Source organism: Mytilus galloprovincialis, chromosome 5 (genome assembly GCF_965363235.1).
Source record: "Mytilus galloprovincialis chromosome 5, xbMytGall1.hap1.1, whole genome shotgun sequence".
Classification (NCBI taxonomy): domain Eukaryota; kingdom Metazoa; phylum Mollusca; class Bivalvia; order Mytilida; family Mytilidae; genus Mytilus; species Mytilus galloprovincialis.
The window spans coordinates 49,250,749-49,276,646 of record NC_134842.1 but is presented as its reverse complement, the minus strand read 5'-3'; the positions used below and the strand labels follow the sequence as shown (position 1 = coordinate 49,276,646).

Sequence of the window (25,898 nt, the reverse complement as noted above, 5' to 3'; positions counted from 1 at the left end):
AATGTGTAGTCAAGCTTAAATCATTACTTGATCATGTGAATCAACACCTGAAGTTTGAGATGAAGGGGCATGTGGAAAACAAATCAAAATGTGCAGAACACTGTTCTACATAAAGCCTTAGTGATCCAACATCAAAATGTTTCAGCGACAAATGTGATCATGACTATGACCAATCCTGTGATGACTGCTCAACAATAGGGTTATTAGATACATTTATGTTGGATGCTGTATCATCTGTCAGAAAAGCGATTCCTGCTGACATCCAAGAGGTGATAAACCATGACTTGCAGATACCCACTTTAAACTTAGCAACTTGGAAAGCTCATTGCATTAAAACAGTGCACCAAGAACAGGCACGTGATATCAGATAGACGTGTAGTTGTTAATTAATTATTAACTATTCATAAATTCTTTTCAAAATATTTTGAAACAAAGAGGGTTACTTTTTTTCTGAAAATTGTGTATTTGTTCTATTTAACCTCCATATGATAAGTTATCTCCCTTTTTTATAGGACTGTTCTAAAATCTGTAAATACATTATCACAATAGGTTTGTATTAGAATCTTATCATATCAACCTTTTCATGTTCTATTTATAATTCAGCAATATTTAAAAAAGTACTTTTACAGAAAATAATTTTTTTTTAACAGGCAATAAATGGTGTTTAGCCATCCCCTCCCAAATCATCTTAAAGCAACCAAACTTCATTTTCTAAATACTGTGTGTTTATTATTTCTATTTAGTCTGCTTTTTATTAATTTTCATCTAGATCAAATTTTAATATCTGGTAGAATTATTATTTTGCAAAAAGTGAGTCATTTATTTATTTTTCCTTTGCTCAAATTTGTTGCCAACCAATAACACCATGATTTTTAATTGTCCATACCCACAGAGATATTTTAAAAGAATTATTTAATTTAATGTAGTCTCTTGTATAATCTGAGTAAAACCCCACTTCCAGTGTTCATTTTTGATAAGTCACTGTTTGCTTTATTGAATTTGGAATTTTATCAATTTTTCAGGTTTTAAAAAAAAGGGGGGGATAGTAGATTGGAAATATTTTTTTTAATATTCAAATGCAAAGCAAAACCTGTTATATGGTAGCAAGTAAGACTTGAATTATTGTAAAAAAAGCAAAAAGAAAGAAATAAAAGTGTTATCTTAGTATATACAACCCTATGAACTTTGGCATTTTTTAGAAAATAGGAAATTTGGAAAATTGCTAAATTTACAGAGTTATCTGCCCTTAGGTAACTACAATTTTTTTTATGGCAGATATGGCTATGAAAAGGTCTTTGTATTATCTTTTACAATTGATGCCACTTTTGTTGATGATATGTTTATAAATACATTAAATATTGTTTCAAAATATTCTTATTTTGTGTATTTTCTATTGGTTTTCATCCGACAATTTCCAAATTCCAGGTGGCGCCCCCTACAGCCAAGATATATAAATCAGATCAAAACATTATATTTATTTACAGTAGTTAGGTAAGGTTAACCTACAAACAAGATTTCATAAAGATTTGCAAATATTGATTCCGGACTATTTTGCATGGTTTTCTCATGGACAGGCTCTTAAAGGAATAACAATACATTTTAATTAAATAAAAAAAAAACTACTATTCAATTTGCTCTGTATAATACGAGCAGCGGCGAATAGAAATCGATCTTATGCAAATGAATCTAAATACATCTTTTACACTATTTTGGGTTGATAAAACTCTCTATGGAAAGTCTGGATTTGTTTGAAGATTTTCACAATAAACAAAATTCGTCTTTGATTCCTGTTTGGAATATTCTTAAAACAGAGTATTATACTATTATATATGATCTTGCATTCGTGCACTTACATAAGGTCAAAATATATCCGATACAGCACATAATTATGTTTCTGTACACATGTACGTAATAACCTTAACTTTCAAATTAAAATATTTTTTAGCATGTCTTACATGTAGCATCTTACGTTTGTGTTTGGTGTACATAAATCCGAGCAGCTTCTATCTTATGTTTGCAATGTATAAATACATATAACGCGATCTCAGTTTCTCATGGGTAAATTATAACCATTGGTATACGTAATAAGCTACCATTCATAATATTGCATTTCAACAATGATCAGATGCCTCATTATCAGACGTTCAAATAATGCTTGTTTGCCTAGGGTCATGCCACACCTTCTTTCGAAAGTTAACTTGCGACATATAGTCAGCAGGCTTTGATCTCAGAACAGCTAAGGTTTTAACATGAAATTTTGATTGTACATCCGGGGCTTTCAAGTGATCACATGATCAGTAGTAGGTTAAATTTCGTTACCATGCACTCAATTCAATTAAAGTACTTATTTGCATTGAATCAATCGTATAAGAAAATGGGCTTGTAATTCAATATGGCAATGTTTTAAATTATCTTTGAAAAAATGTTTGGCCAATGAAACCAGTCTTATACTATAGCTATAGAACTTTATGTACAATATATTTGCCTTAATGGCCTTACTTCGAATAAGGGTAGAACAATCCCCCTTCGTGTTACAATTTTTCCCACTACAACATGCTGAACATAAAACTAGATCCCCATGGCCAGCTCTTTTCCCGTGAGATCCTTTGTATATTTTTAAAGTTGCGTCACAAACCTACAATAACACAGTTTACTAAAAATTAAATTAGATTTTTGATATGTTGTCTCTTTCATGCACAACAAATACAGTACATTACCTCCAAATATGAATTATACACAGGTATATGTTTAAAATTAATAAATGGGTTATGATAACATTGTCAAATAAACTAAATAAACAAAACTCAGATATGTAAATACTGGTAGAACATCAAAAACAGCATCTCTTTTTGAAAATTTATGTGGAAACGATGTCGATGAGAAAATAGATAAAACAAAAGGTACAAAATGTAGCACATGCATTGTGGCAAACAAGTAAAAGGTTTAGCTAGCTGTAAAACCAGATTTAATTCCCCATTTTCTACATGAGAAAGAGACTTTTCGTTTTTAATTTTCATCGGAGTTCATTATGTTTGTGATTGTACTTTTGAAACCAGCTACGAAGCCATGTGAACACGTTTGATACAGTATTCCGTACTATATTCAAAGCTCAATGTGTTATTTCACTGCTGATAACAAATGTGTGTCCCCGTAGTCAACTGAAAGTATTTCTAATAACAAATAATTTACAAACAGGCAAATGACAGTACCGAATATAGGTCACTACTTAACACATTTTAACTTAGCCTATCGTTAATCATTTATGGCTAGGAATTCAGACGACTGTAGTCTTCTAAACAACTAAAACGTCTATTGTCCTTGTTTTGTTAAATAAATTTAAGAATAGACTAATGCATGTAAAAAAAGATTTATCAGATAAATCATGAGAAAAACTGTTGATCTTGTCTCTAATTTAAGAAACTTGTGTCTTAGTTCCGTGCATTATTATGAAAGTTTGAAAACTTAATCCTTGATGTAAAGAAAAGTTTGGTCTTCGGTTCTTGACTTTTTTATTAGTTGTTTATGGATCTGGTCTAGCATTCTGTAACGGCGAATATTTTCAGATGTGTACTATGTGTGTCAGTGGTTTATGTGCTTTGTACCGTTCTGATAAGTAAAGCTCTTTTCAATTTATTTTCATGTAGTTTTGACTTGTTGTGCCGTAACACCAATCTCCCAAGTTAGGAAATGGTTGGGCACCATCAAACATGTTTAACTCCGCCACATTATATGGGGACGAAGTCTCCTTTTACAGTAGAAAATTCAATAAAAAAAAAATTTGTCGCGTTTTTGAATTTCCGGATCTGCGCAGAAATCTACTTCCGTTTCAGGTCTTGTTTACACGAGACTTTGAATAAAATGTATGTTTATCAGTCTAAGAAAGGAACTAATACTAATTCATTTAAAAAAAAAATGTTTGTTATTAAAAAACGTTACCTGATGACAGCGTTTCTATGTTTACATTGAATATGACGTCATAACTTAAATAACGTAACAACTAAAATCCCTAACAACAGAACCAAAATCGGAAACGTTACGGTATTTCCGTTTCTCTTTTTAACATTATTGATTTAAAAAAAATAATCATAGACCTCGTCCCTATTTACAGGTAATGCCTGCCTCATTACATATTCCGGTCCCAAGTCGGTAGCTTTTAATCGAATGATTGTCGTTTGTTCCCATTTATCATATTTGTTTTTTGTATATGGTTTTGAAAAAAGTAGAATAACAAAAATACTTTACTCCAACGAAAATTCAAAAAAATATTAATGTTGATAGAAAAAAATTGGATATTAATCAAGGTAAATAATCGATCATTCAAGCGATATTACACCCGTAATGATGCCCAAACATTAGTGGCACTCGATTGCAAGAAAGACACTTCTTTTTAAAAATGTATTTAACGCAAAACGTCCAAAATTAATTGTTTTTGTAAGCAAGGATATCAGTTTTATTCCTTAGCGACAGTTGAAATACTGAAAAAAAATGACTGATTTAATCATGCTAATACTACGTTACTAAATCACTTGGTCAAAGTCTTTATTTTGAAGTGTACGCTACAAAACCCACCGAATGAAATATAATTATTTCTATTAGATCACAATATTTGTTCCTGGCTCGCTCGATCGTGTCGTGTCTTCTTTTGTTTAACTTATATTTATTGATATATCATTTCCCGTACTTACTGTCTTTAATTCGCATCCAAGTTCATATATTACAACTCCACCGGAAAATATCGAATTAACGGTACACACCTGAAAAAATATTTACAACAAATCAAAATTTGATTTTTTTTTAAATCAACCGAAATAAGTATTGATGATCATCTGGCAGACACCAGAAGCAAGTCATTATAATTTATAAAGTGTTTTTATTTTGAATTATTTCTATGCCCTTGTCAGCTTATTTGATTAATGTGTTTACCCTCCTAAATATGATCCTTTAAAGAGCAAACGAAAGGGAAAAATAGATTACGTTTTTTTTTTGCATTTGAAAGTTTTTTTGCACCATGCAATTTTGATTTAAACGCTCGAAATAACATACTAACTGGACTGCATTGAAGAGTTATATGAGTTTCGCGCACCTTAACTATTATTCCAAGTCTTCAATATTTTAGACCTGAGGCTCCCTTACCACTTGCGTAGGACAAACGTTTCATTTTTTTTTTTTTGGGGGGGGGGGGGGTCGGTGAAAAAGGAGGAAAGTGTCAACGTCAAAAAGAAACCACGATAAAATTAAGAAATAATTCATGGGGGCTTGAATATATCGTGATTTTACCACGGGTTGGTCCTTTATGACAAATATTTTACCCTGAGCGATAGCGAGGGGTAAAATATCGGCATAAAGGGACAACCCGTTGTAAAATCACGATATATTCAAGTCCCCATGAATTGTTTCGATTCTAATAGGACAAATACGGCAACTGTTTTGGATCGAAGCGCTCTAGGTGAAGGCATTATTTGCCGTTCCCAGAAATAAACACACTATTGAATTGACGTAAAAGAACGGAACAAACTGAATTTGTAACATGCTTAAACTAGTAACAATAACATATTTAGATAGGTTTGGATGAATTTAAATGAATTTAAATAATTATTTTACGTATTTGTCATATAAGAATACAAAAGTGGCTTATATAACACATTTTAGCTTCGTTTGGTTACGTTCTTTTTTGTTGTGCTATTTTTCGGTTTCAAAACGTGTATCTTTCCCGTAAAATGCTTATATTCTGACGTCATCGTTCTATGACGTCGGGTAGCTCATTCATAAAAAAACCTTTGACGTGGGAGTACGATCGGAACAGCCCAAACAATATATTCATATTTTACCACGGTTGTGTACTCAAAGCGTTTGAAGGACGTCATGTTAGAATGTGTAATAAATCAAAGGGTCGCTAAATAATAGAAGCAGGCAGATTCAAAACAGAGAAACAACATTCGATGAACGATATGTTTACTAAAACAGAAAAGAGTAATGGTACAAGTCAATGTCAATACTGTCAAAATATGTACTGAAATAAATACGGATACGAATTCTGTATATGGTCAGTGATGAATTTTTCGGTGTGTTTAGTATCTTTCGATAAAGCGTGAAAAGTACTCCATATAACAAAGAATTATCTAAACTCAAAAACTCAAAGTCGGCAGATGTCCTTGTAAACGCCAACCAGCCAACGGTGTTGTTTTTGTTTTGTTTTGTTTTTAGAAATGTCACCATATTATCTAGCAACAATATTGACCTACCATCGCGTTCGCGATTATTTGCAATCCCATCATGGCTTGTAACAAGCACTCGCGCATGAATATTCTCGGTGAACTGATAATGTTCGGAAATTGAAAAGTTAATTATATATGTAGGAAATTCGAATCACAATTCAGAAAAGCATTCTCATTTCCAGAGATGGGTCAACCTTGATTTGCCAAATTTAACAATTTAGCTAAAGTTTTGTCACGCTCGGTTTTGAGTATTATTACTTTAATTTTCCCATTGGAAATAGGCCATGTCTTCCTTATTGAGTCATCGAAAAATGTAGTTTTGCTTGTGGCATGCAAATCAGCATTGTTTCATGTTGATCGACCATCGGTTTTCTTGGAACGTATGCTTAATCATACTACTGTACCGTGCCTAAATGACATATAAACGATTTTTTTTATCAACTGGTTGAATATAAGTTACACAAATGAAACAAAGTATTTACCTCATTCGGAGGACAAACTTGATGAACAGAACAAGCACCAGGACTTGACACACGGTCACATACACCGCATGTCTCATACGCGGAAGTTCCTATGTATTGAACAAAATAAGAGACTATGTTATAGCAATTTTGAATTAAGAAACAGCTGAAATGTTTTCATACCAACCCGTACCACGTTAACTGTTCCTGTGGTGCATTAATATTCCAATAAACAAGTTGTTGTTTTAACCAAATTAATATACAAATGTTGAAACATGAACAAAACAATAAATACATCATAATATGAAGAAAACAAAGAAATCCAATATCAAAGTAGAAAGAAATCTAAAAACATCATACATGTACATATGTAAAAACGTATTATTTTGTCTTCTAGAAGTGCCTGTCTCAGAAAGTCATATATATATAATGTGTGTTATTGGTTAACCCGCATGAATTTATTCAGGTGTTACATTTTAGAATATCGTCACAAATTATTGAGAAGCAGAATTCTTACACATGAATTAATTATTGAATGTCTCATATATCTTAAGTAAATGATTATAGCAAATATATTGTTTTGAATGCAAGCGTAAGTATTATGAATCTGCGAATTGTAAACTGCACTTATCTATTATTTCGATTACAGAATGGTGAATAAAATAATAGACAACTTTCGATTTCCGTCAACGAATTTGGTTTAAGTGAACATTCTTCGTGCGTTTAGGGGCGTCGTCACTCCCGTTCTTATGTTGATCGATTGGTTGAAAAAAAAGTAAGGCTACATTGTACGATTTATTTGACAAATTTAATTCTTATAACTGACATTCAACACTGCTATCATTAAAGAATTGTGATTAAGTACTTATTGAACAAATATTATTTCTAGTTTATCTTGCATAATGACGATCACTACGGCGCTTGGCGAACTTTGATAGAGCAGGGATAGATGCAATATCCTGTATCTGGCAAATGATGTAACAAAGTGCAAAATATAGACAAATTTTTCTGGTAATGGATATAACTCGAAAGGAGGCCATTAGAACAATGTGTTATTTGCAGTTTACCGCCAATTTTATACTTGCCCAATTTGCATAGATTTCTGTTACATGGGACACCACTCCTATCAGGCTGTGTGTTACAACACTCGCTACAAGAAATCGATGCCTTCTTTAGTCTCTGTAGCTGTATATCAGCATTTCTCTTCCCAACAGCCCCAGATAAGAGACTACATACCTAACAAAACGAGATCAGAAACAACACTAAAATTGGCTTAATTAAGTATGCGCCATTTGGATATATCTACTCCAATGCCGCAAAGTGCATGTTTTCCTCATTCAAAGTATGTGCCTCTTACTACTTTAAAGTAATTGTATGAACATTAAAATAAACTAATGATATATATCAGGCTTACTATTTTACGCCAGATGTATGTTTTGTCTACAAGAGAAAAGGAGAACAGGTAAAAAAAAATAGGACAATGTTGAAGATATATTTCAAAAGGTTTGCCAAATAAAGGGAAAAGAATATATTCCCGGAGAAGGAAATACATAACATTACCAAATTCAAACTTTTTTAACAGTAGATTTATGATAAAACTACATTTGCTTATTTCAAATATCATATGTATTATTTTGTGCAAGTTTTATATTTCACTAGTATTCATATAGAGATTAATACATGGCCTTTTCCATATCGACCGGGTATCATCGCGAGACCCCCATATCAGCACGAGACGAAGTCGAGGTGATGATTCCCGGGTCGATATGGAAAAGGCCATGTAATAATCGCTTTATCATATACTTCCGACAATTGTTTTATGTATGGCAAATTAACAAATAAAATAACTAAAACAGTCAAAAACTTTATATAAAAGTTAAATTATGAATCCAAAAATACATTATAATTGCCCAACAATAATATCACTACCTTCATATTTATGTATATTACTATTTCTTATAGAGGCATTTTGAAACGTTAAAAATTTGGAAGAGTTTTATGATCATTACAACTCCTTGTTTGTTGTACTATAAAATGATTTATAATTGTCAATGGCATTTGTTAGCAAGTACTTAACTATCCCACAAAAGTTCCCGTAAATTTTGACGTCGTCATAAAAACATCTGACGTCACAATGGAAAAGTAAACAACCGATACCGGAAATACCGGAAGTAGCTTGCACGAGAGGCACTATTATGGGTTTTGTGCACGAGATGCCCCTGATATGGGTTATCAGACCGGATGGGAAATTATGACTTGTGTCGCTCTTTATAATCCTAGTACCTTTGATAACTAAGTACACATATGCAAAAGCTAACATATCAATGCTAAGTATATGATAAAAACTAGTATTAATCTTTATAACAATTTATTTAAGGAATGACTGTAATATTTTTTCTGTCTATGAAAAAATAACATAAAAATTTGGTGCACACTGAATAACACGCGTAGCGGGTTATTTAACAGTGTGCACCACATTTTTTATGTTATTTCGAATAGACAGAAAACATATTACAGTCATTTCTTATAATTTAATTCTAAATTCCATTTTAAACCGTAAAAAACAATGAAAAAACGTTGATGACGTCACGGTCACATGACTAAATTATGTCTATGGGCTAATAACAAAATAACGTTAGCCAATCAGAAGACGCGTTACATCCAAAATTAAATTATTACGAATTATAGCTATAGATAATTAGTTGTCATAATTCTTAAAATACCGTAGACAAATCGGAATAAGCCCAATACCTCGGTATTACTGTACACAGCTGCAAAAAGGATAAGTTTCACTCGCAAAGAAAAGGTGTGAGTGAAAGGGGTCGTGCACAACCAAGATTTGCAAATGCAAAAAAGCTATGATACCATGTGGAAGTAAATGTCACCCAAGCCTACATGCAAGAATGTAATAAGCTTGCAAGAATGTAATAAGCTATGAAAACTAACTATGGTATCAATATTTAATTTTTACGCAGTATTTGAATTAAAAAAATAAAACATTGTCAGTTAACCATCATTGTTTTTTTAGATAAAGTTTTTGTATAATTGAAATTTTTAAAATGTAATTTTAAAAATAATACCTATATGGTCCAAATACTCATATGGCCCGGCCCGTTAATAACCAAACGAGTATAAATATTCATATGGTCCGGAACATATACACAATGTATGTTATATTTGATTATAGAATAATATGACAATCGTAAAGGAAACCTTCACATTGAGTTTTGTTGACGCATGCCTTTCTTAAGTTCATAAAAACAATTTAGTATGAAAAATATGTATTACGTTATCATGTAGTAGTAGAAGCGTTCCTTAGGAATACACGTTCGTGGAAGCGTTCGTAATATCAATTAACCCTCTTGATGCCAAAGCGACATATATGTCGTTTCAGTGTTGATACCAAAGCGACATATACGTCGTTTGGGTGTTTGATGCCAAGGCGACATATATGTCGTTTCAACAATAGTATATATTATAAATCAAAATTTTGCAACCTATACTACACTAAATGATTAAAGCCTTATAACATTATTGACCATAGGTCATCTAAGACCCCATTCACATTAGCATTTTATTTTATCGTTCTAATTTGAATCGATCTAAATAGAACCAGTTAGCGTTCACATTATATTTACTCCAAACGATCTCTATCGGTCTAATCTGAACCACTGCGTTCACACTACAATTAAAAACGCAATCGATCTGACCTAATTAACCGTAAAACTGTAAACACTGTGTATAAATAGAAAATAATTAATAAAATGTATGTGTTAATACACTGATACACATACTTGCAAAAAAATGGAAAAAGTTATTGTTTCTGTTGAATGTCAAGTTCAAATTTTGATACTTGTGTTCTTCCAGTTTTTATTCATTTTAAAGCAAACAAGAGTAGCAAAGGAGTTGCATAATGAAGAAATGCTGCGGTTCATAAAAAGAAAAAAAAAAACCCAGCAAAACAAAAGAAGACAAAGATTTCGTCAATATGTGCTCCGTTTGTTTGCACTTGCCTGTACCCAAAGGTCTGTCCACAGAGGAATATGGGTAAAACCAAGAACTACTGATTTATACCGGGATGTTATGAATTGGACATCAAATGACTGGTATGAAAATATACGTATGTCTCAACAGTCGTTCAATCATATTTGTGATTAGCTCTCTGTGTTTATCGAAAGAAGGACTACGAAATTTCGATCTCCTCATCCAGTTGGAAAACGAGTTATGGTGACACTTTGGCGTCTAGCAACGAATATTGAATTCAGAACATTGGGTCATTTATTTGGGATGGGACGTAGTACAGCCTGTATGATATTTCATGATGTGGTTGATGCAATAAACTCTATTCTTTTTCCCAAGTAATTAAAGTTTCCAACAGGACAAGCCTTGCGGAATACTATCGATGGATTCCGAACAAGATGGGGATTTCCTCAGTGCTGTGGGGCAATCGACGGGACCAATGCACCAATCATCGCACCAAAAGAACATCATGCGGACTATTACAATAGGAAGTGCCATCACCCTGTACTTTTACAAGCTGTCGTAGATTACAACTATCGATTTACTAACATAAATGTTGGACATGCAGGGAAGCATCATGATGCGCATGTTCTTCGTGAATCATCGGTGTTTCTAAAAGCAAGTGCTGGTGAGCAATTACCCAATTTGACTGAAAATTTAGACAATGTTGAAGTTCCACCTTTTATAATTGGAGATCCTGCCTATCCGTTACTAACATGGCTGATGAAAGCGCATCCCGGAAACAATTTATCCAAGGAACAAAAGGTTTTCAACTATCGTTTAAGTAGAGCTAGAATGACCGTCGAATGTGCTTTTGGTAGACTTAAAAGTAGATGGCGTTGTCTCATAAAAAGATTGGACAATGAACTGTACAGTGTGTCGGGGATTGCTAAAGCCTGCTGCACTTTACATAACATTTGTGAATTGCACGGAGACTTTTTTTTAATGAAAATTGGCTTGAAGATATCGACGACAATGTTAATGTGCCAGCAAATCGGAATGACGACAATGCAAATACTGATGCTAAACAAATACGAAAAGCCATAACCAACTGGCTCAAAGATAATTAAAACAATCAGTTATTGAAAGTAGTTGTATTCAAAGCTCACATGTCGTCTATATATTAGTATCAATAAACTTAACGTCAAATATTTGTCATTGATCTAAAATGAACTCGATCAAACATTAATAAATTATTGTAATCATATTTTTTTCAGAAAGACTAATGCACAAATTTTTTTTTATTAACAATTATCATTGGAAAACATCAGTATTACTTTTCTTTTTTAATGAGTTAGATAATTGCCTTCCTATGAACATCAGAATTCCATTTGATTTCTCAAATTCTTTAAAACATCAGATGTCTGATAATTGCCCATGTTTGATGCTTGCATTGGCTGCATTTCAGTGTAATGTTGTTGATTCAGAGGACTTGCATTAATTTGTTGAGGCGGTGGTGGAGCTTGTTCCTTTTCAGTGTAGTGCGGTTGATACTGATGACTCATATTAATAGATGGTGGTGAAGCTTGTTCCTTTTCAATATAGTGTGGTTGATACTGGTGCCTTAAGTTATTAGGCGGATGCGGAGCTTGTTGCATTCTCATTAAATTCATCTGCATTTGCCTAAGGTTTGCCATGAATTGTCGGTCAGCATTCCTGAATCGCTCACCCGTATTTCAGAGGAGTTGATGTTCAAATGTTAGCAAACTTGATGAACAAATTGTGTAAAATTGTCTGTAAAGGGCAATAACTACTTAAGGGGTCAATTAACAATTTTGGTCATTTGACTTTTTTGTAGATCTTACTTTGCTAAACATTATTGCTGTTCACAGTTTATATCTATCTATAATAATATTGGGTTGTTCGATTCGTCTGAAAATTTCAGGTCTGATAGATCTTGACCAATTGAACAATGTTACCCATGTCAGTTTTGCTCCAAAAGCTTTAGTTTTTGAGATATAAGCCAAAACCTGTATTTGACTCCTGTGTTCTATTATGGCGGTTATGTTTGTCGATGGATCAAAACTTCGGATACAATTTATTAACTAGATACCCTAAGGAACGTTTAGGTAAAGTTTGAAGGTATTTGGCCTAGTAGTTTCAGAGGAGAAGATTTTTGAAATAGTTTACGACGAACCAAAGTGATGGCATAAGCTCACATGGGGCTCTTCGGGCCCCGCTGAGGCTAAAAAAGAATCTAAAAAGGATAAAAAAAATATGCACAAGAAAGTTTGTCGGGCTATATTATCACAACATATGGCAGATCTCTTTTTTAAAATTTATTGGCATTACTCCACAGCTGCAGTGATGTTCAAATATAGTAATGGTAATCATTTTGCAAAGAATGCTACTCAGGCCTGTGCAAGGAGTTGTCTCAAATATTTATAGCGAAGAAAGAGTTTTTGCTCCGCGTGGAAATCAGTAAAATGAAGAACAACAATAAAAGCGCTGTTACTTTGCTTTTTGCGATTTTCCCTGTAATTTTTTTTTTCTCAAGGATGGATAGACCATATCTTTTCTTTATAATTATAGTGCTATAGTTCACCTCTGCTTGTTTACATTCCAGAAAACCCTGGTCTGGAGGGTGCTGGAGTTTCAGGTCTTGGTGGTCCAGGGAGTTTCCTGGACACGTCACTCGTGCGACTGTCATCTTCGTCTTCAAGTTCTGTGTCTATATATATAAAGTTTCAATTCATTTTATATGGAATACGAAGTGTGTTCATTCATTAGAAATTAACAATTATAGGTCACCGTACGACCTTCAAAAATGAGCAAAGCACATACCGCATATTCAGCTATATAAACTAACGGACTAATTTAAGAACAAAAATGAACAAAAAACAAATATGAAACACATCAACAAACGATTACCACTGAATATTAGACTATAGTTAGCCCCTTGTTTAATATTGATTTTATCTATATGTTCAGATGCTTATCCAGTATATATATGTAGCTCTATAAGGGTGTCCGGGTATGGGTACCCCCTTTCAATCCGCCTCTGTTGTTTAATGTGGTCTACATGCACAGTGATAAATATTCCATACACAACATATATGTTTATGAAATTACAAACGGGATACAAAGAAAAATTGTTCTTTTTTATTTACAATGTAATAATGTTATCACGGAGGATAAGTGCAAAAATGTATTGACATTTCGAATACGCGTTTAAAAATGCAAAAAAGGCAAACTAAATACACAAACCTGCAATTGCTTCATATGGATCATTATCCCCGTCATTATCACTCTCGTCATCCAGGAAAATTAATGAGTCTGATAGTGCGACAGGATTCACAGAAGGTCGCGTCCCAAATATGGTGTCCATCTTCTCGTAGTACGGGAACGATGTTCTTTTTCCTCCAGACTTTTATTCTGTCTTTTTACTTGGAAGTATTTTGTTTTCAATCTCTTAATCCTCTCTCTACAGTCCTGGGGTTATCGTCTAATGTCTAAAATTCTATCCTTCATATCCGTGCAAATTCTCTGGAAAACTTCCAGATTACGTCTTGGGGTGTTTTCTAATTCATTTTGGACTCTTTCAACTCCCTAAAGTTCAATAAAAAGGACCGTTTTCTTCATGGGTCCATGCTTTAGCCCTTTTATTCTGATCCTCCATTTTGAAAAACACATGTAGTTTTGCCGCTGTACATGCGCATATATTATTTTGTTTTCAATCGTATTAATGTAGATCGATCACATGCATTCACATTTAAAGTTAGATCGGTTCTATTTAGATCGATTCAAACTAAACTACCTCTTTTGGTGTTTCAGTTCAGACCGCTTTATTGACCGCGTTTCCGACATATTCGTCAGACTGTGTGTTGAAAAATGCTTTAGAAAGTTTCGCATACTACGAATGTTTGAATATAAATGTTTATGTGTTTACCCTATCAGTCCAAAACGGGAAATCGGTCACCCATGACAAAATAATGGCCCAAGAGGACTCGGTAATTAATAAAAGAATGTTGAGATTTAGAAAAACACGATATTTAAGCATTGAAATCAACAAAAATCCCCTAAAATTGTCGATAAAATACACACTGCCAATGCCCACATTTTCTTTTCTAAATTGAGTTCCTTTTATCCAAATTGTGTTTGATTGATAAGCGACAAATACTTGACTTTAATTTTATAAAACACAATTCTATATTTATTAGTTTTCGCATTTAACCTACATGTTACATGTATATACTCCTTTTGGTGTTTTAACGTGTTCTTTATTATTGCTAGCTGAGTTCCTGCCATGAAGGAGGAAAGTGTTAATTACATTATTTACAAACATAGGGGAAATATTTTATAAACATTTTAGGACTGAAATCGTGTCATTAAACATTATATGGTGCATTATCAGTCGGCTTCACATAGTTGATAGACGAAATATTTAATTTAAATTTTAACTAAAGCTATTTTAAAACTGAATTAACGATTTATTAATTGCATATCATTTAGTTCAGCGACAAATATTTTATACTTATATTATACAAATAAGGGGATGTGGTTTAACTGCAAATGAGTATGATGAGACAGCAATCAACTAGGTTGAAATGAAGTGAATGTTAGCAATATTGCAGGCAATAGTACGGCCTTTAACAATGAAAACAAAAACACTAGTCGCCTACAGAAGACCCCGAAATGTAAAATGTAAAACAATTCAATTGAGAAAATAAATGGCCTAATTCATAATAATATATTTGGCTTATTCATACTCGTGTACAAGTATAACAAATAAGCTTAATCATTTAATTGAGAGAGAAAAAATGAAAAGTTACTGAATTTTAACCTTTACGGAGATGCAACGGGTTCTGTATTTCAAGGATATAGTATTGCTAGGTTATGAGCAGGGTTTATTCATCTATATTTAGCATTAGCTCAATCAACGTCCATATAGACCCTTTACAGATCCATTTTTTTACATACCAGTTCATGAAATTATTTTGGTATTTTTTGGCCATGTATCTCCCTTGAAATTTTAAAGAGACCAGTCTTTTTTTTCAAGTCTGACTGTTTCGAATTAAACAGAAGCTAATGAGTATTCCATTTATGCTTTGAATGTATTTACTATATTCTCTGTGTATCATATGGTTTTAAACTTAAAACTAATCTTACTATTACTGTTAAACGAATTCTTGTTGCAAGCTTACGGTTTTACATTGATAGTTAAAAGGTTGTAAAATATAAGTTACATACAAACATTTATCATAATTGGAACTTGAAGCAATACCTTAGAAACTAAATAATTGCGAAGTATTTTGCATAATCTTCTTACCGTCTTTGACCGACATCCTGCATTGTAGGCAGTAGATAAGTTGGGTAGAATTGTTTTGTCTAAATAACATTCCTGTAAAAAAAAGTTCACAATCGTCACTGTACTCAGCAACGAATATGACAGTTGCCCTCCTCTCGTTCCACTGGTTAATAGTTTTTTCTCATAATTCTTACAATTTTTATCTTGTGCTTTTTTTTATTATTATTATTGTTTTTCTACTGACAAATCTAATTCTGACATATATATAAGGGATTGATAATAATGTAACAAATAAAGGTATTCAACATCCACAAACAAAGGAATAGGAATGTAATTGGCAAAATGCTATACGCAAATTTATAAAAAATTACCAATACGAAACATTATCTAAACAGTTGCATGAGTGGATGAAAGGCTGAGCAAGAAACACTCATCCGATAGTATTTTATATCCATTCGGTCCCAAGCAGGAAGACAGTATAAAAAAAGAAGATGTGGCATGATTGCCAATAAAACAACTCTCCACAGGAGGCTAAATTACACAAAAATTAACAACTAACGTTCACCGTACGGCCTTGAAAACCCATACCGCAAAGTCAGCTATAAAAGGCCCCGAAATGACAAATATGAAACAATTCACACGAGAAAACTAACGGCCTTATTTGTGTACCAAACAAACATGAACGAAAAACAAATAAACAACTATATACTTAAACAAACCAACACCAAAACAACATAGCCCGTGATTATGTAAAATAAATATTTCCGCATCGACAAATACATTTCATATGTGGAAAGGTAAAACGTTAAAACAATGATCACTTCATTTTCAAAATCAACAAAAAATTATAAAGACGAAAATTTGCGAGAGAATTTTTTAGCAAACATGTTTAAGCGGTTTACCAATGTTTTGTTGCATTTTATATAAATATATTTAAAGATTATAGGTTCGCATCGTAAAATTGTCCTTGTTGATAAAATAAATAATCTTTAAAGCTAAATCACTGGTTTGTGTTACTCAGACTGTGAGTCCTTTTATTCATAGTGTTTTGTAGTCCTTTGTTTGTCCTTTCGTTCTATTTGTTCGTCAATTTTTATTATGACATTATCAGTTTGTCAGTAACTTATGATTTAAAATATCAATGTGGAAGCGTTTTTGCCTCTTATTGTACAAAAGATACATGTATATATATAGAAATAATAGAAATATTAAGATTGCCGTTGATCAGGTATAATAATGAATTACCTTATTACAAACCTACCTCATCTGGCCCTTGACACACTGTATGATGTGTCAAACACTTAGAAATGTCTGATACACTGTGACACGATAGACAGGTCAGACCTGTAATTATATCATATTTACAAGGTCGGATTTAGGTATGAATTAATTTGTTTTTATGATCAGAATTACAGGTGATGTTTTTTTTATATTTTCAAGAATGGACACATTTAAATGCTACATTTGTTTATTTTCAGTGCATATTTTCAATTCAAAGGAACTGTTAAACCATGATTAGCTTATTCAAATTGCAAATTACACTCTTCAAATGGTTTACAGTCGCCAACATTATATGGTTTATCTGAGGTGAAATATTCATTTACTATTGTATAGACCATCCCGTCCATATTTCCTTGTTTGGTTCGTTACAGAATATGACATAAACTAGACTATAGCATGTTGTTTTATTGAAATATTTTTGTAAATAAAGACTAATAGAAAATCTGTAGGATTACATGAATTGACGGAAACTAATCGTTCCTAATATTTTCTTTTGGTCATGAGGTTGGTCGTCATTTTGTCGATATTAAGATATTATAAAGTATTACCATCATTATCAAATCTTGCGTTTTTATAAGGACATATTTAGATATACCCAAATCTATAATTTTTGTTGTTGTATGATTTACCTCAAGACACATCGATCTGTAAATAAGATAACACTTACGGTCGTCGCATAATTGTGCATTGCAAGGTATTCTATTCTTTGGTGCTGTATTGCAGCACTGTGCACAGACTACCGACGTCCTCCGTGACCGGCTTATGTCATCTCTTTTCCCTACGGCATTTCCTAACAAATCACATACCTTAAATAGAATAAATAGTTTTTATTTCACAACCACTGATAAGTTTGGTTTCTATTTTAAAATTTTCACATCTTTTTTTTTTTAATTTGCAACGGTTTGATAATCTCGTTTATTGTGAAAGTGGAAGATTGAAGTGCATTCATCCCCGTTCAAAGAAAACCTAAGACTTAACATTTGGTGTTTTCACTAAGCGTGTCACATTAAGGTAAAAGCAAAGACTGGTTGATTTGAAGGCAGCATAATGTATTTGACTAGTACAAATGTAGTATGTATGCTTGTGATACTTGTAATTGGAAACTAAACACCAATAACATTAGCTAGATACGCGATATAGAGGTTATCAATATATCGAAACGGTATGTCAGAACTATAATTGTCGTCTACTTTCTGTATAACTTAAATGCTGCCTGACTTGTTGATCATCATACATATGTTTTAATTAGAATTTTCTTTGCTTATCAGATTATTCAGATGCAAAACGTAGAAGAATGATCCTGTATACATAACACAACGCATACCACGTCCACTTGTAATTGAATTTTTATCCATCTGATGAGTTCAGCCGTTTTCAACTGATTTTTATAGTTCGTTCATATAATATACTGTTATACCACTGTCACATGATAGGGGAGGTTTGGGATCCTTCTAACATGTTTAACCCCACACATTCTGCATGCATGTGCCTGTCCCAAGTCAGGAACCTGTAATTCAGTGGTTGTCGTTGTTTTATGTGTTACATATATGTTTTTCGTTCATTTTTTGTATATAAATGAGGCCGTTAGTTTTCTCGTTTGAATTATTTTACGTTGTCATTTCGGGGTCTTTTATAGCTGACTATGCGGTATGAGATATGTTCATTGTTGAAGGCCGTTCGGTGGTCTATAGGTGTTTATTTCATTTGGTCTCTTGTGAAGAGTTGTTTAAATGTCAACCATACAAAATCATCTTTTTTTAATATGATACGACATACTTTTGTTTTTATATGGTTAAAGAAGATGTGGTACGAGTGTCAATGAGACAATTGTCTTTCTACATGTAAGTTTTATTAGAGAAAAATGTGTAAGGGTTCTCGCCTATTTCTGCTGTTAATCGCAGGCTCAACAAAAATGAGTACAAAAATAAAAAATAATATTCCATTTGATACTATCTTTTGCATGTTTTGATTGAAATAGGTTTCTTTCCAAGTTTGGTAAGAATCCAGGATAGTTTATGAATCTTATAAATGTTTTAAAATCTTTAACTGTTGTATGTAATGTTATCTTGAAAAAAATAAGTCCCTTTATAAGTTAACTACAAAATTTATTTCTAAATACTATCTTATGACCATAAACAAGCTTCTGTCCAAGTTTGGTAGAAATCCAGGGTAGTTTAATAAAATTTTAAAAAGTTTAACCACAGAGTGAATTTGTGTGGACGTCGTCGCCGCCGCCGACGATGACGACGTCGACGGAATGTTGGATCGCTATGTCTAGCTTTTTAGATAAAGTCGAAAGCTCGACAAAAAACATTATAGATCATGTCTTCTAATGTAATTGTTGTTTAGAAAGGTGATACATAATACAAATTATTCGGATAATACTAACCGCATTTGCATTTTCAACAAACTACTTGTATATGCGTAAATGTAATCTTAAGCACTGATGTTGTTTATCTATCATGTTTATGTTGCAAAAAGTCCCGTGTAGATTATGCTATGTGACATATTACCACATGCATGTACTTCACGTTGTAGTATTGGACAGAATAGTAATTCAAAAATAAAATAAAGTAATGACCGGTATATATTTGCATTTGATGTTATAATCCCTGAATCTAGATTAAAGTCATTTACTTACCGCTTTTGATCTGCAGCCTGCAGTGTAAACAACAGCAGAATTTTGCAACGTTGTTTTGTCAAAGAAGCATTCCTCAAGAATAACAAAGAAAGACATAAAGGCAATTTTTAGAAAATGGACATTTCAACTGCTTAGAAAGTGTTTGACTGGAGTATCACGTGTTGTATGACAAATAAATATTGATCGCAAATACTAGTCATATCAAAAAATATTATACCCGTTACCGAATACTGAACATGTTTGCATTGCAGAAATTTTAATTAAAAAATAAACCTGTCACCTAACGCTTCTAAAGCCTACTACAAATGTAAACATAGCCAAGTCCACTTAGTATGTTTGTTAGTGATATTCCTATTTGTATCCATCTGATAAGATCTGCATTTTTCAGCTGATTCTTATAGTTAGTTAAGTATGCTGTGCTGTTACTCAACTGTCCACGGTCAGAGAGAGATTTGCTCCCGCTAACATGTTAAACCTCGCCAAATTTTGTTTGTACCCATTCCAAGTCAGGAAACTGTTATTAGGGGTTATCGTTTGTTGCTTAGTAACTTTTTGTTTTTTTGCTCATAATTTTGGACATAAATTATGCCGATTTTTTTTTCGTTTGAATTGTATTATCTTTATTTTTTGGGGCATAGGCCTTGTGTAGGTGACTATACGGCATGGGCTTTGCTCATTATTGAAAGCCATCTTCTTGTTTATGTTTAAGACGATAAGATATCCCAAACCAGAGAAAGAAAATGATTTAGAAGTTCATACCGTACGATCGTCAACAATGAGCAAAACCTATACCACACAGTCAGCTATAGAATGCACCGAAATTGCTAATATAAAACGATTCCAACATGAAAAAAATATGCAAATAAAACACCTATGATATTCAGCAGTAAACGGATATTGCTAAATTACAGGCACTCGACTTTGGAAAGACACATGCAAAATTTTGCAGGCTTACATATCCTGTACGTAAGCTGTAAAAGTTGTCTAACAGTTAAACAAAAGAACCAACATTTAAAATCAGTTCAAAATGGACTTGCTCTTTAGATTGCAGCGAAGAAAAAAATAATAAACACGAAGACCGGACGTTGCAGGGTATTTATGTCTTATTTGCTATACATTTAAATGACTACCTCAAGTCCATATCGACATTCTACTTGATGTGTCAAACACCTGGATCTGTCAGATTCGCTATGGCAGGAAAAACATGCTAGACCTAAAATATTCAATTAATGCTAATTTCCTATTTTAGAATTCTTTTTGAATAAGAAGATCTCTTAATGAAAAAAGTGTTAACAATTTAAGCAGTCACGACATCACGTCTATTAAAAATAAAACAAGTATGCTGTCTAATTTTTGTATACATGTATGTAAATATTCACACGAGTGAAATAACATAACGAAAATAACATAGAAACAACTGATTGATATAAATATCAGTTTGAGAAAAACATATCAACTATACGACGTGATAATGTAAGGAAAGAACGAAGAGACAATTCACAGTTTATGGAAACAAAAAAAAAAGTTAAATTTACAGTTTCCTTTAAATCTAATTGTTAGGATACTTATACAGAATAAATAAAAGCGAATAGTATCATACCAGATGCCGTCTTCCATATGATGGACGAAACAGTAACTAAAAGAACTGAAATGATGAAAAAGGCGTAATATGAACATTTGATGACGCCTTTCTAGTTTTTATATCTGACTCAAAACATAATTGGAATAGAAGAATTTGCCAAAGATAACTATTGACATAATATGCTGTAATATGCTGTATTTTTTCTAATCTCTCTTGCCCTTTAAATTCATTTTTTTTTTAATATGTACATGTGTTCAATACTTTTTGATATTGCTTGTGAGTAAAATTCAATCATGCTGCCACAACAAATAAATTCTTAAAAAGCTTAGTTGGGGATCTTGATGCATGTTGCGTTTTGTATACTTTTGTTTGAATATGATTATATGTGTCTCTGTTTCATTTTAAGCTATGGTATTGTAGGTTTATCTTTGAGTTATGAGTTTGAATATCTTTCGCCTCTCATTTAAAAAAAAAGTATTAGATAATGTACACATATAGTTAAGATAATAACATACATGTACATGTAGTGCATGTTTATCGTCGAAGGTAGCACAGGAAAATACATCTGGTAATGTTGACCACTAGTGGATAGTTGTTTCATCTTGGAATCATACCACACCTTCATATGTGTTTATGTAGAAAATATAGATATGAACCTTCCTGTAGATATTTTTATTGGGGAAGAGTGGATTTTTAATGGTCATGCATTTTAAATAAAATGCATCTCCTTTTTTTCTTTAAGAAAACAAAACTTGATCAGAAAAATTAAATCACTTCTTATCGTCTCGTCTTCCTCCTTTAACCATGTGGACCTATGATGGTTTTAGCTATTATCTGTCCTTGTGATCAGTTTGAACTTCATCTGTTTGTTATTATATATTGTTGGTTTTTGAATATTAAAGTTAGGGCATACCTGTTAACAAGCACATTCAGAAACACGATTGGAACGCAAAGAATGTATAAAGTGCTGTTTTCATTTTTAATTCTTTTCTATACAGCATCTTAATAAGGTAAATATCGGTCTTTACTACCCCTTCCATGTGTTTTCCTCCTCCGTGCCCATACAGCATAAGGACTATATCATACTTACTAATATAAGATTGTACCATTTTGTGATACCTAAAACTAAACGAAAATCCATACGTCAAAAAAGATTTCAGTTTGAACGAATTTAGACCTCAATTCCCAACGGTATTAAAAAAATGACTACACAACCCATGTTCTATTAATCTGCTTGCATCAGTTTTAAAAAAAATACTACACTTTCACATTTATGTATCTATACACATGGAAAAAAGTATTGCAACACCAAATTGAAATTCAAATTAAAAACACACCCTTTATTTTTTTTGTGATATAATTTGTTGAAATATAACTAGTTAAACATTATTTGAATCTCACCTGAGTTTAATCAATAAACATCGACTCGATAATTTCTTATCTGCACATGCAGCTACTGTACCCGTAAACAATAAAACAGATGCTTCTGTCCTCATTGTTTTCAACACTTTAAATAACCAAGTTTGTAAAGTTTGGTGATTCACACCATGTAATTGGTCATCCACAACTCTTAATTGCAGCAAGATGGCAGATTATCAGCATAAGAGAAGCAGGTATGTCGCTGTGACAATTGCACTTAATGTTAGTCATCACCATTCCACTATAAGTCGTTTTGGGAATACAAATCAGGCAACAAACGATGTCAAAGACCGAGATCAAAAGACCACCTATAATATCTGCTAGGGAAAATCAAGCATGAAGAAGGTTGGTCAGAAGGAAACCCATTGCAAACAATACAATCTTAAAAAGAGAGTGGTAGCCATACAGGAGCCTTTAAACAAGAACTGTTCGCGATCGACTCATCGCTACTTGTTATCATGCGATAAACTTTTCGGAGACCTTTGCTTACGAACACACACAGTTGTCCGTATCCAATGTAGTGCAGAAAATTGGAAATTAGCATCGTAGAGGAGGATCAATTGTTCACATGGAATTATGTTTTGTCTTCTTTGGCTCGATCGTAGCCCTGATTTGAACCATATTGAGCATACATGGGACATTATTGGGCGTAAAGTGCGCGAAACGACATCACAGTTTAACACGGTATTAAATGAACAATGCCCTTCATCAGAAATGCTTGCTGCTTCCTAAGCAACAAATTAGTCGACTTAAGAGTCGCTTATCTGTTTGAATGGAGGCTGCGCACAAAGTACTAATTATTTTGCGTATAACGATCAACCATGATGTGAACAATCATCTTGAGATTAATTTTGAAATGTCTGACATTGTAAAGTTCGACTACAGTAAAAGTTGTAAAATGCATTTTTTTTGTACAAAAAACACTTCATTTTGTTATCAAAGTTGTGGTTAGATAAAAACTTTTTTTCATACATTTTTTGTTCGTTTTAATGCCAATGTTATCATTAACTATGTTTCAATATTATTTTACAATTATTGTATCATATTCAATCCAAAATAAGAGGCTGATTTTTCAAGTTTTAAAAAAATCAAATACTTTTTGCCATGTGTATATTTATTGTATTGAACATTTTTATCTTTACTGTAGTTCAAAATTCACAATAAAGAAGCTGTACACGCGATAATTATAAAATGAAAATGTCAAATTGAGATTTTAAGAATTAGGATCTTGATTAAGATTTCGGAGTAAATTAACAAAGAAATGCTATTTCATGATACACGGTGCTTGGTGTTCTATTATCTTGTTAAAAAAATGTATGTATTGGAAAAGTTACGAATATTCTTTGAAAAAAGTAAAAGTTCCGCAGAAGAAAAAACGGATACAGAAGTACGGAATATGAATAAAATGTGGATATTCAGCGTTGACATTTAAAGGTTTTTTATCAGTAAAAAAATGGTTCTATCCTATATTTATTCGTGTATCATATTTATGACCGATAGTGCGAGTTTGCTCAAGATAAAAGAAAATAACCTCAACCAATTCTTGACAAAAAAAAAAACGAATATACAAGTTATTTTGATTCCTCTGAGTTATTATATTAAAATTTTTGATAAACTTAGCTAAACTTCTGCTATTGCAATCTTGAAAAAAAACTTAATCCTTTGTTTACTTTTTGCTAGTACACACATAATCATTGAGATATTAACAGGGGCGGATTGAGAACTAAATAAACTAGATTCCGCTAACATGTTTAACCCCGCCACGTTATGTATGTATGTGCCTGTCTCAAGTCACGAGCCTGTAATTTAGTGATTGTCCTTTGTTTATGTGTTACATATTTATTTTTCGTTCATATTTTGTACATAAATAAGGCCGTTTCTTTTCTCGTATGAATTATTTTACATTGTCATTTAGGGGCCTTTTACTGTTGACTATGCAGTATGGACTTTTCTCATTGTTGAAGGCCGTACGGTGACCTATAGTTGCTAGTTTCTATGTGCTTTTGGTCTCTTGTGGAGAGTTGTCTCATTACCAATCATACCACATATTCTTTTTTTCATATTTATAGTCAACTCTGCACAAAATGTATGTTATAATCTGTAAGCCGGACGCGTTTCTTCATTAGTCGTTGTCAAATTGTCTTGTTTATTGTAGGTCGAGGGAGGCTGGTTGGTGGAGGTTGGTTGGTTGGGTAGGCATTCAGGGCTGAGGCTAAATATCTTATTGTTAAGGACTTCAAGTTGAACGCAAGAGGTAGTCTGGTTAGCCGTGTTGTTGGTAGCTTACATTTTCTGATATCGAATTGTTACTACAAAAACGTTGCCACTTGGATATCCATTCCAAAAACTAGTATTATAAATTTGATACCGATCTTTTATTTGATAAAATCTAATAGCGAGTTCATAGACGTTTATTGAAAGTTTGATCAGCGCAAGTAATAATCAATTAATGACAAATGTGCTTTTGAAAAAGAGTTAACCTGAATATACAATTGTACAAGCCAGTGCTAAATAGTCTTCCCTCGTTATAAAGTTAAGACAAAAGTAACAATAATGAGAAGGTTTGGGAAATACTTTACCTTCAATAGGTCTGTCTTATCAGTTATCACATAAACTTCAATTGTAGAAAAGATAAAGATCAAGTGGAATTCATGACAGATAGCTTTATGAAAGATTGGCATGTTTAACTATATGGGTTTATGAACTTTCTTGGCGGGGGTTTCATTATTGTTGGGTGTGACACGTATCTTCCCGCGTACTAATACTTTGTGAACTTGCATCTACAAGAAAAATATACTCAGCAGTTAATCTAATACAAAACTGTGTACATGTCCGGCCTACGCTCATGATATTTGACGATGGAATCAAACATCCATACTTTCATCTATCTCCCTAAAAGGTCTTATAAAAAAGAAGATGTGTTATGATTGCCAATGAGACAACTATCCACAAAAGACCAAAATGACACAGACATTACCAACTATAGGTCACCGTACGGCCTTCAACAATGAGCAAAGCCCATACCGCATAG

At 32.7% G+C, this 25,898-nt stretch overlaps 1 protein-coding gene across 1 annotated transcript in view; it reads right to left on the bottom strand.

Moving 5' to 3' along the window:
- The window catches only part of LOC143075961 (uncharacterized), a 30,415-nt gene extending 4,896 nt beyond the window's left edge, over positions 1 to 25,519 (bottom strand). Inside the window, exons 1-12 of the mRNA XM_076251568.1 lie at positions 25,447 to 25,519; positions 22,539 to 22,573; positions 21,467 to 21,511; positions 20,997 to 21,079; positions 19,867 to 19,938; positions 17,893 to 18,031; positions 17,206 to 17,288; positions 15,966 to 16,037; positions 7,762 to 7,912; positions 6,698 to 6,786; positions 4,686 to 4,754; positions 2,500 to 2,635 (exon numbers count right to left, since the gene is read on the bottom strand). Coding sequence (XP_076107683.1) covers positions 2,500 to 2,635; positions 4,686 to 4,754; positions 6,698 to 6,786; positions 7,762 to 7,912; positions 15,966 to 16,037; positions 17,206 to 17,288; positions 17,893 to 18,031; positions 19,867 to 19,938; positions 20,997 to 21,079; positions 21,467 to 21,511; positions 22,539 to 22,557 — 958 coding nt within the window. The 5' untranslated portion in view covers positions 22,558 to 22,573; positions 25,447 to 25,519. The remainder of the gene's footprint in view (positions 1 to 2,499; positions 2,636 to 4,685; positions 4,755 to 6,697; positions 6,787 to 7,761; positions 7,913 to 15,965; positions 16,038 to 17,205; positions 17,289 to 17,892; positions 18,032 to 19,866; positions 19,939 to 20,996; positions 21,080 to 21,466; positions 21,512 to 22,538; positions 22,574 to 25,446) is intronic.
- Between the last annotated feature and the right edge of the window lie 379 nt (positions 25,520 to 25,898).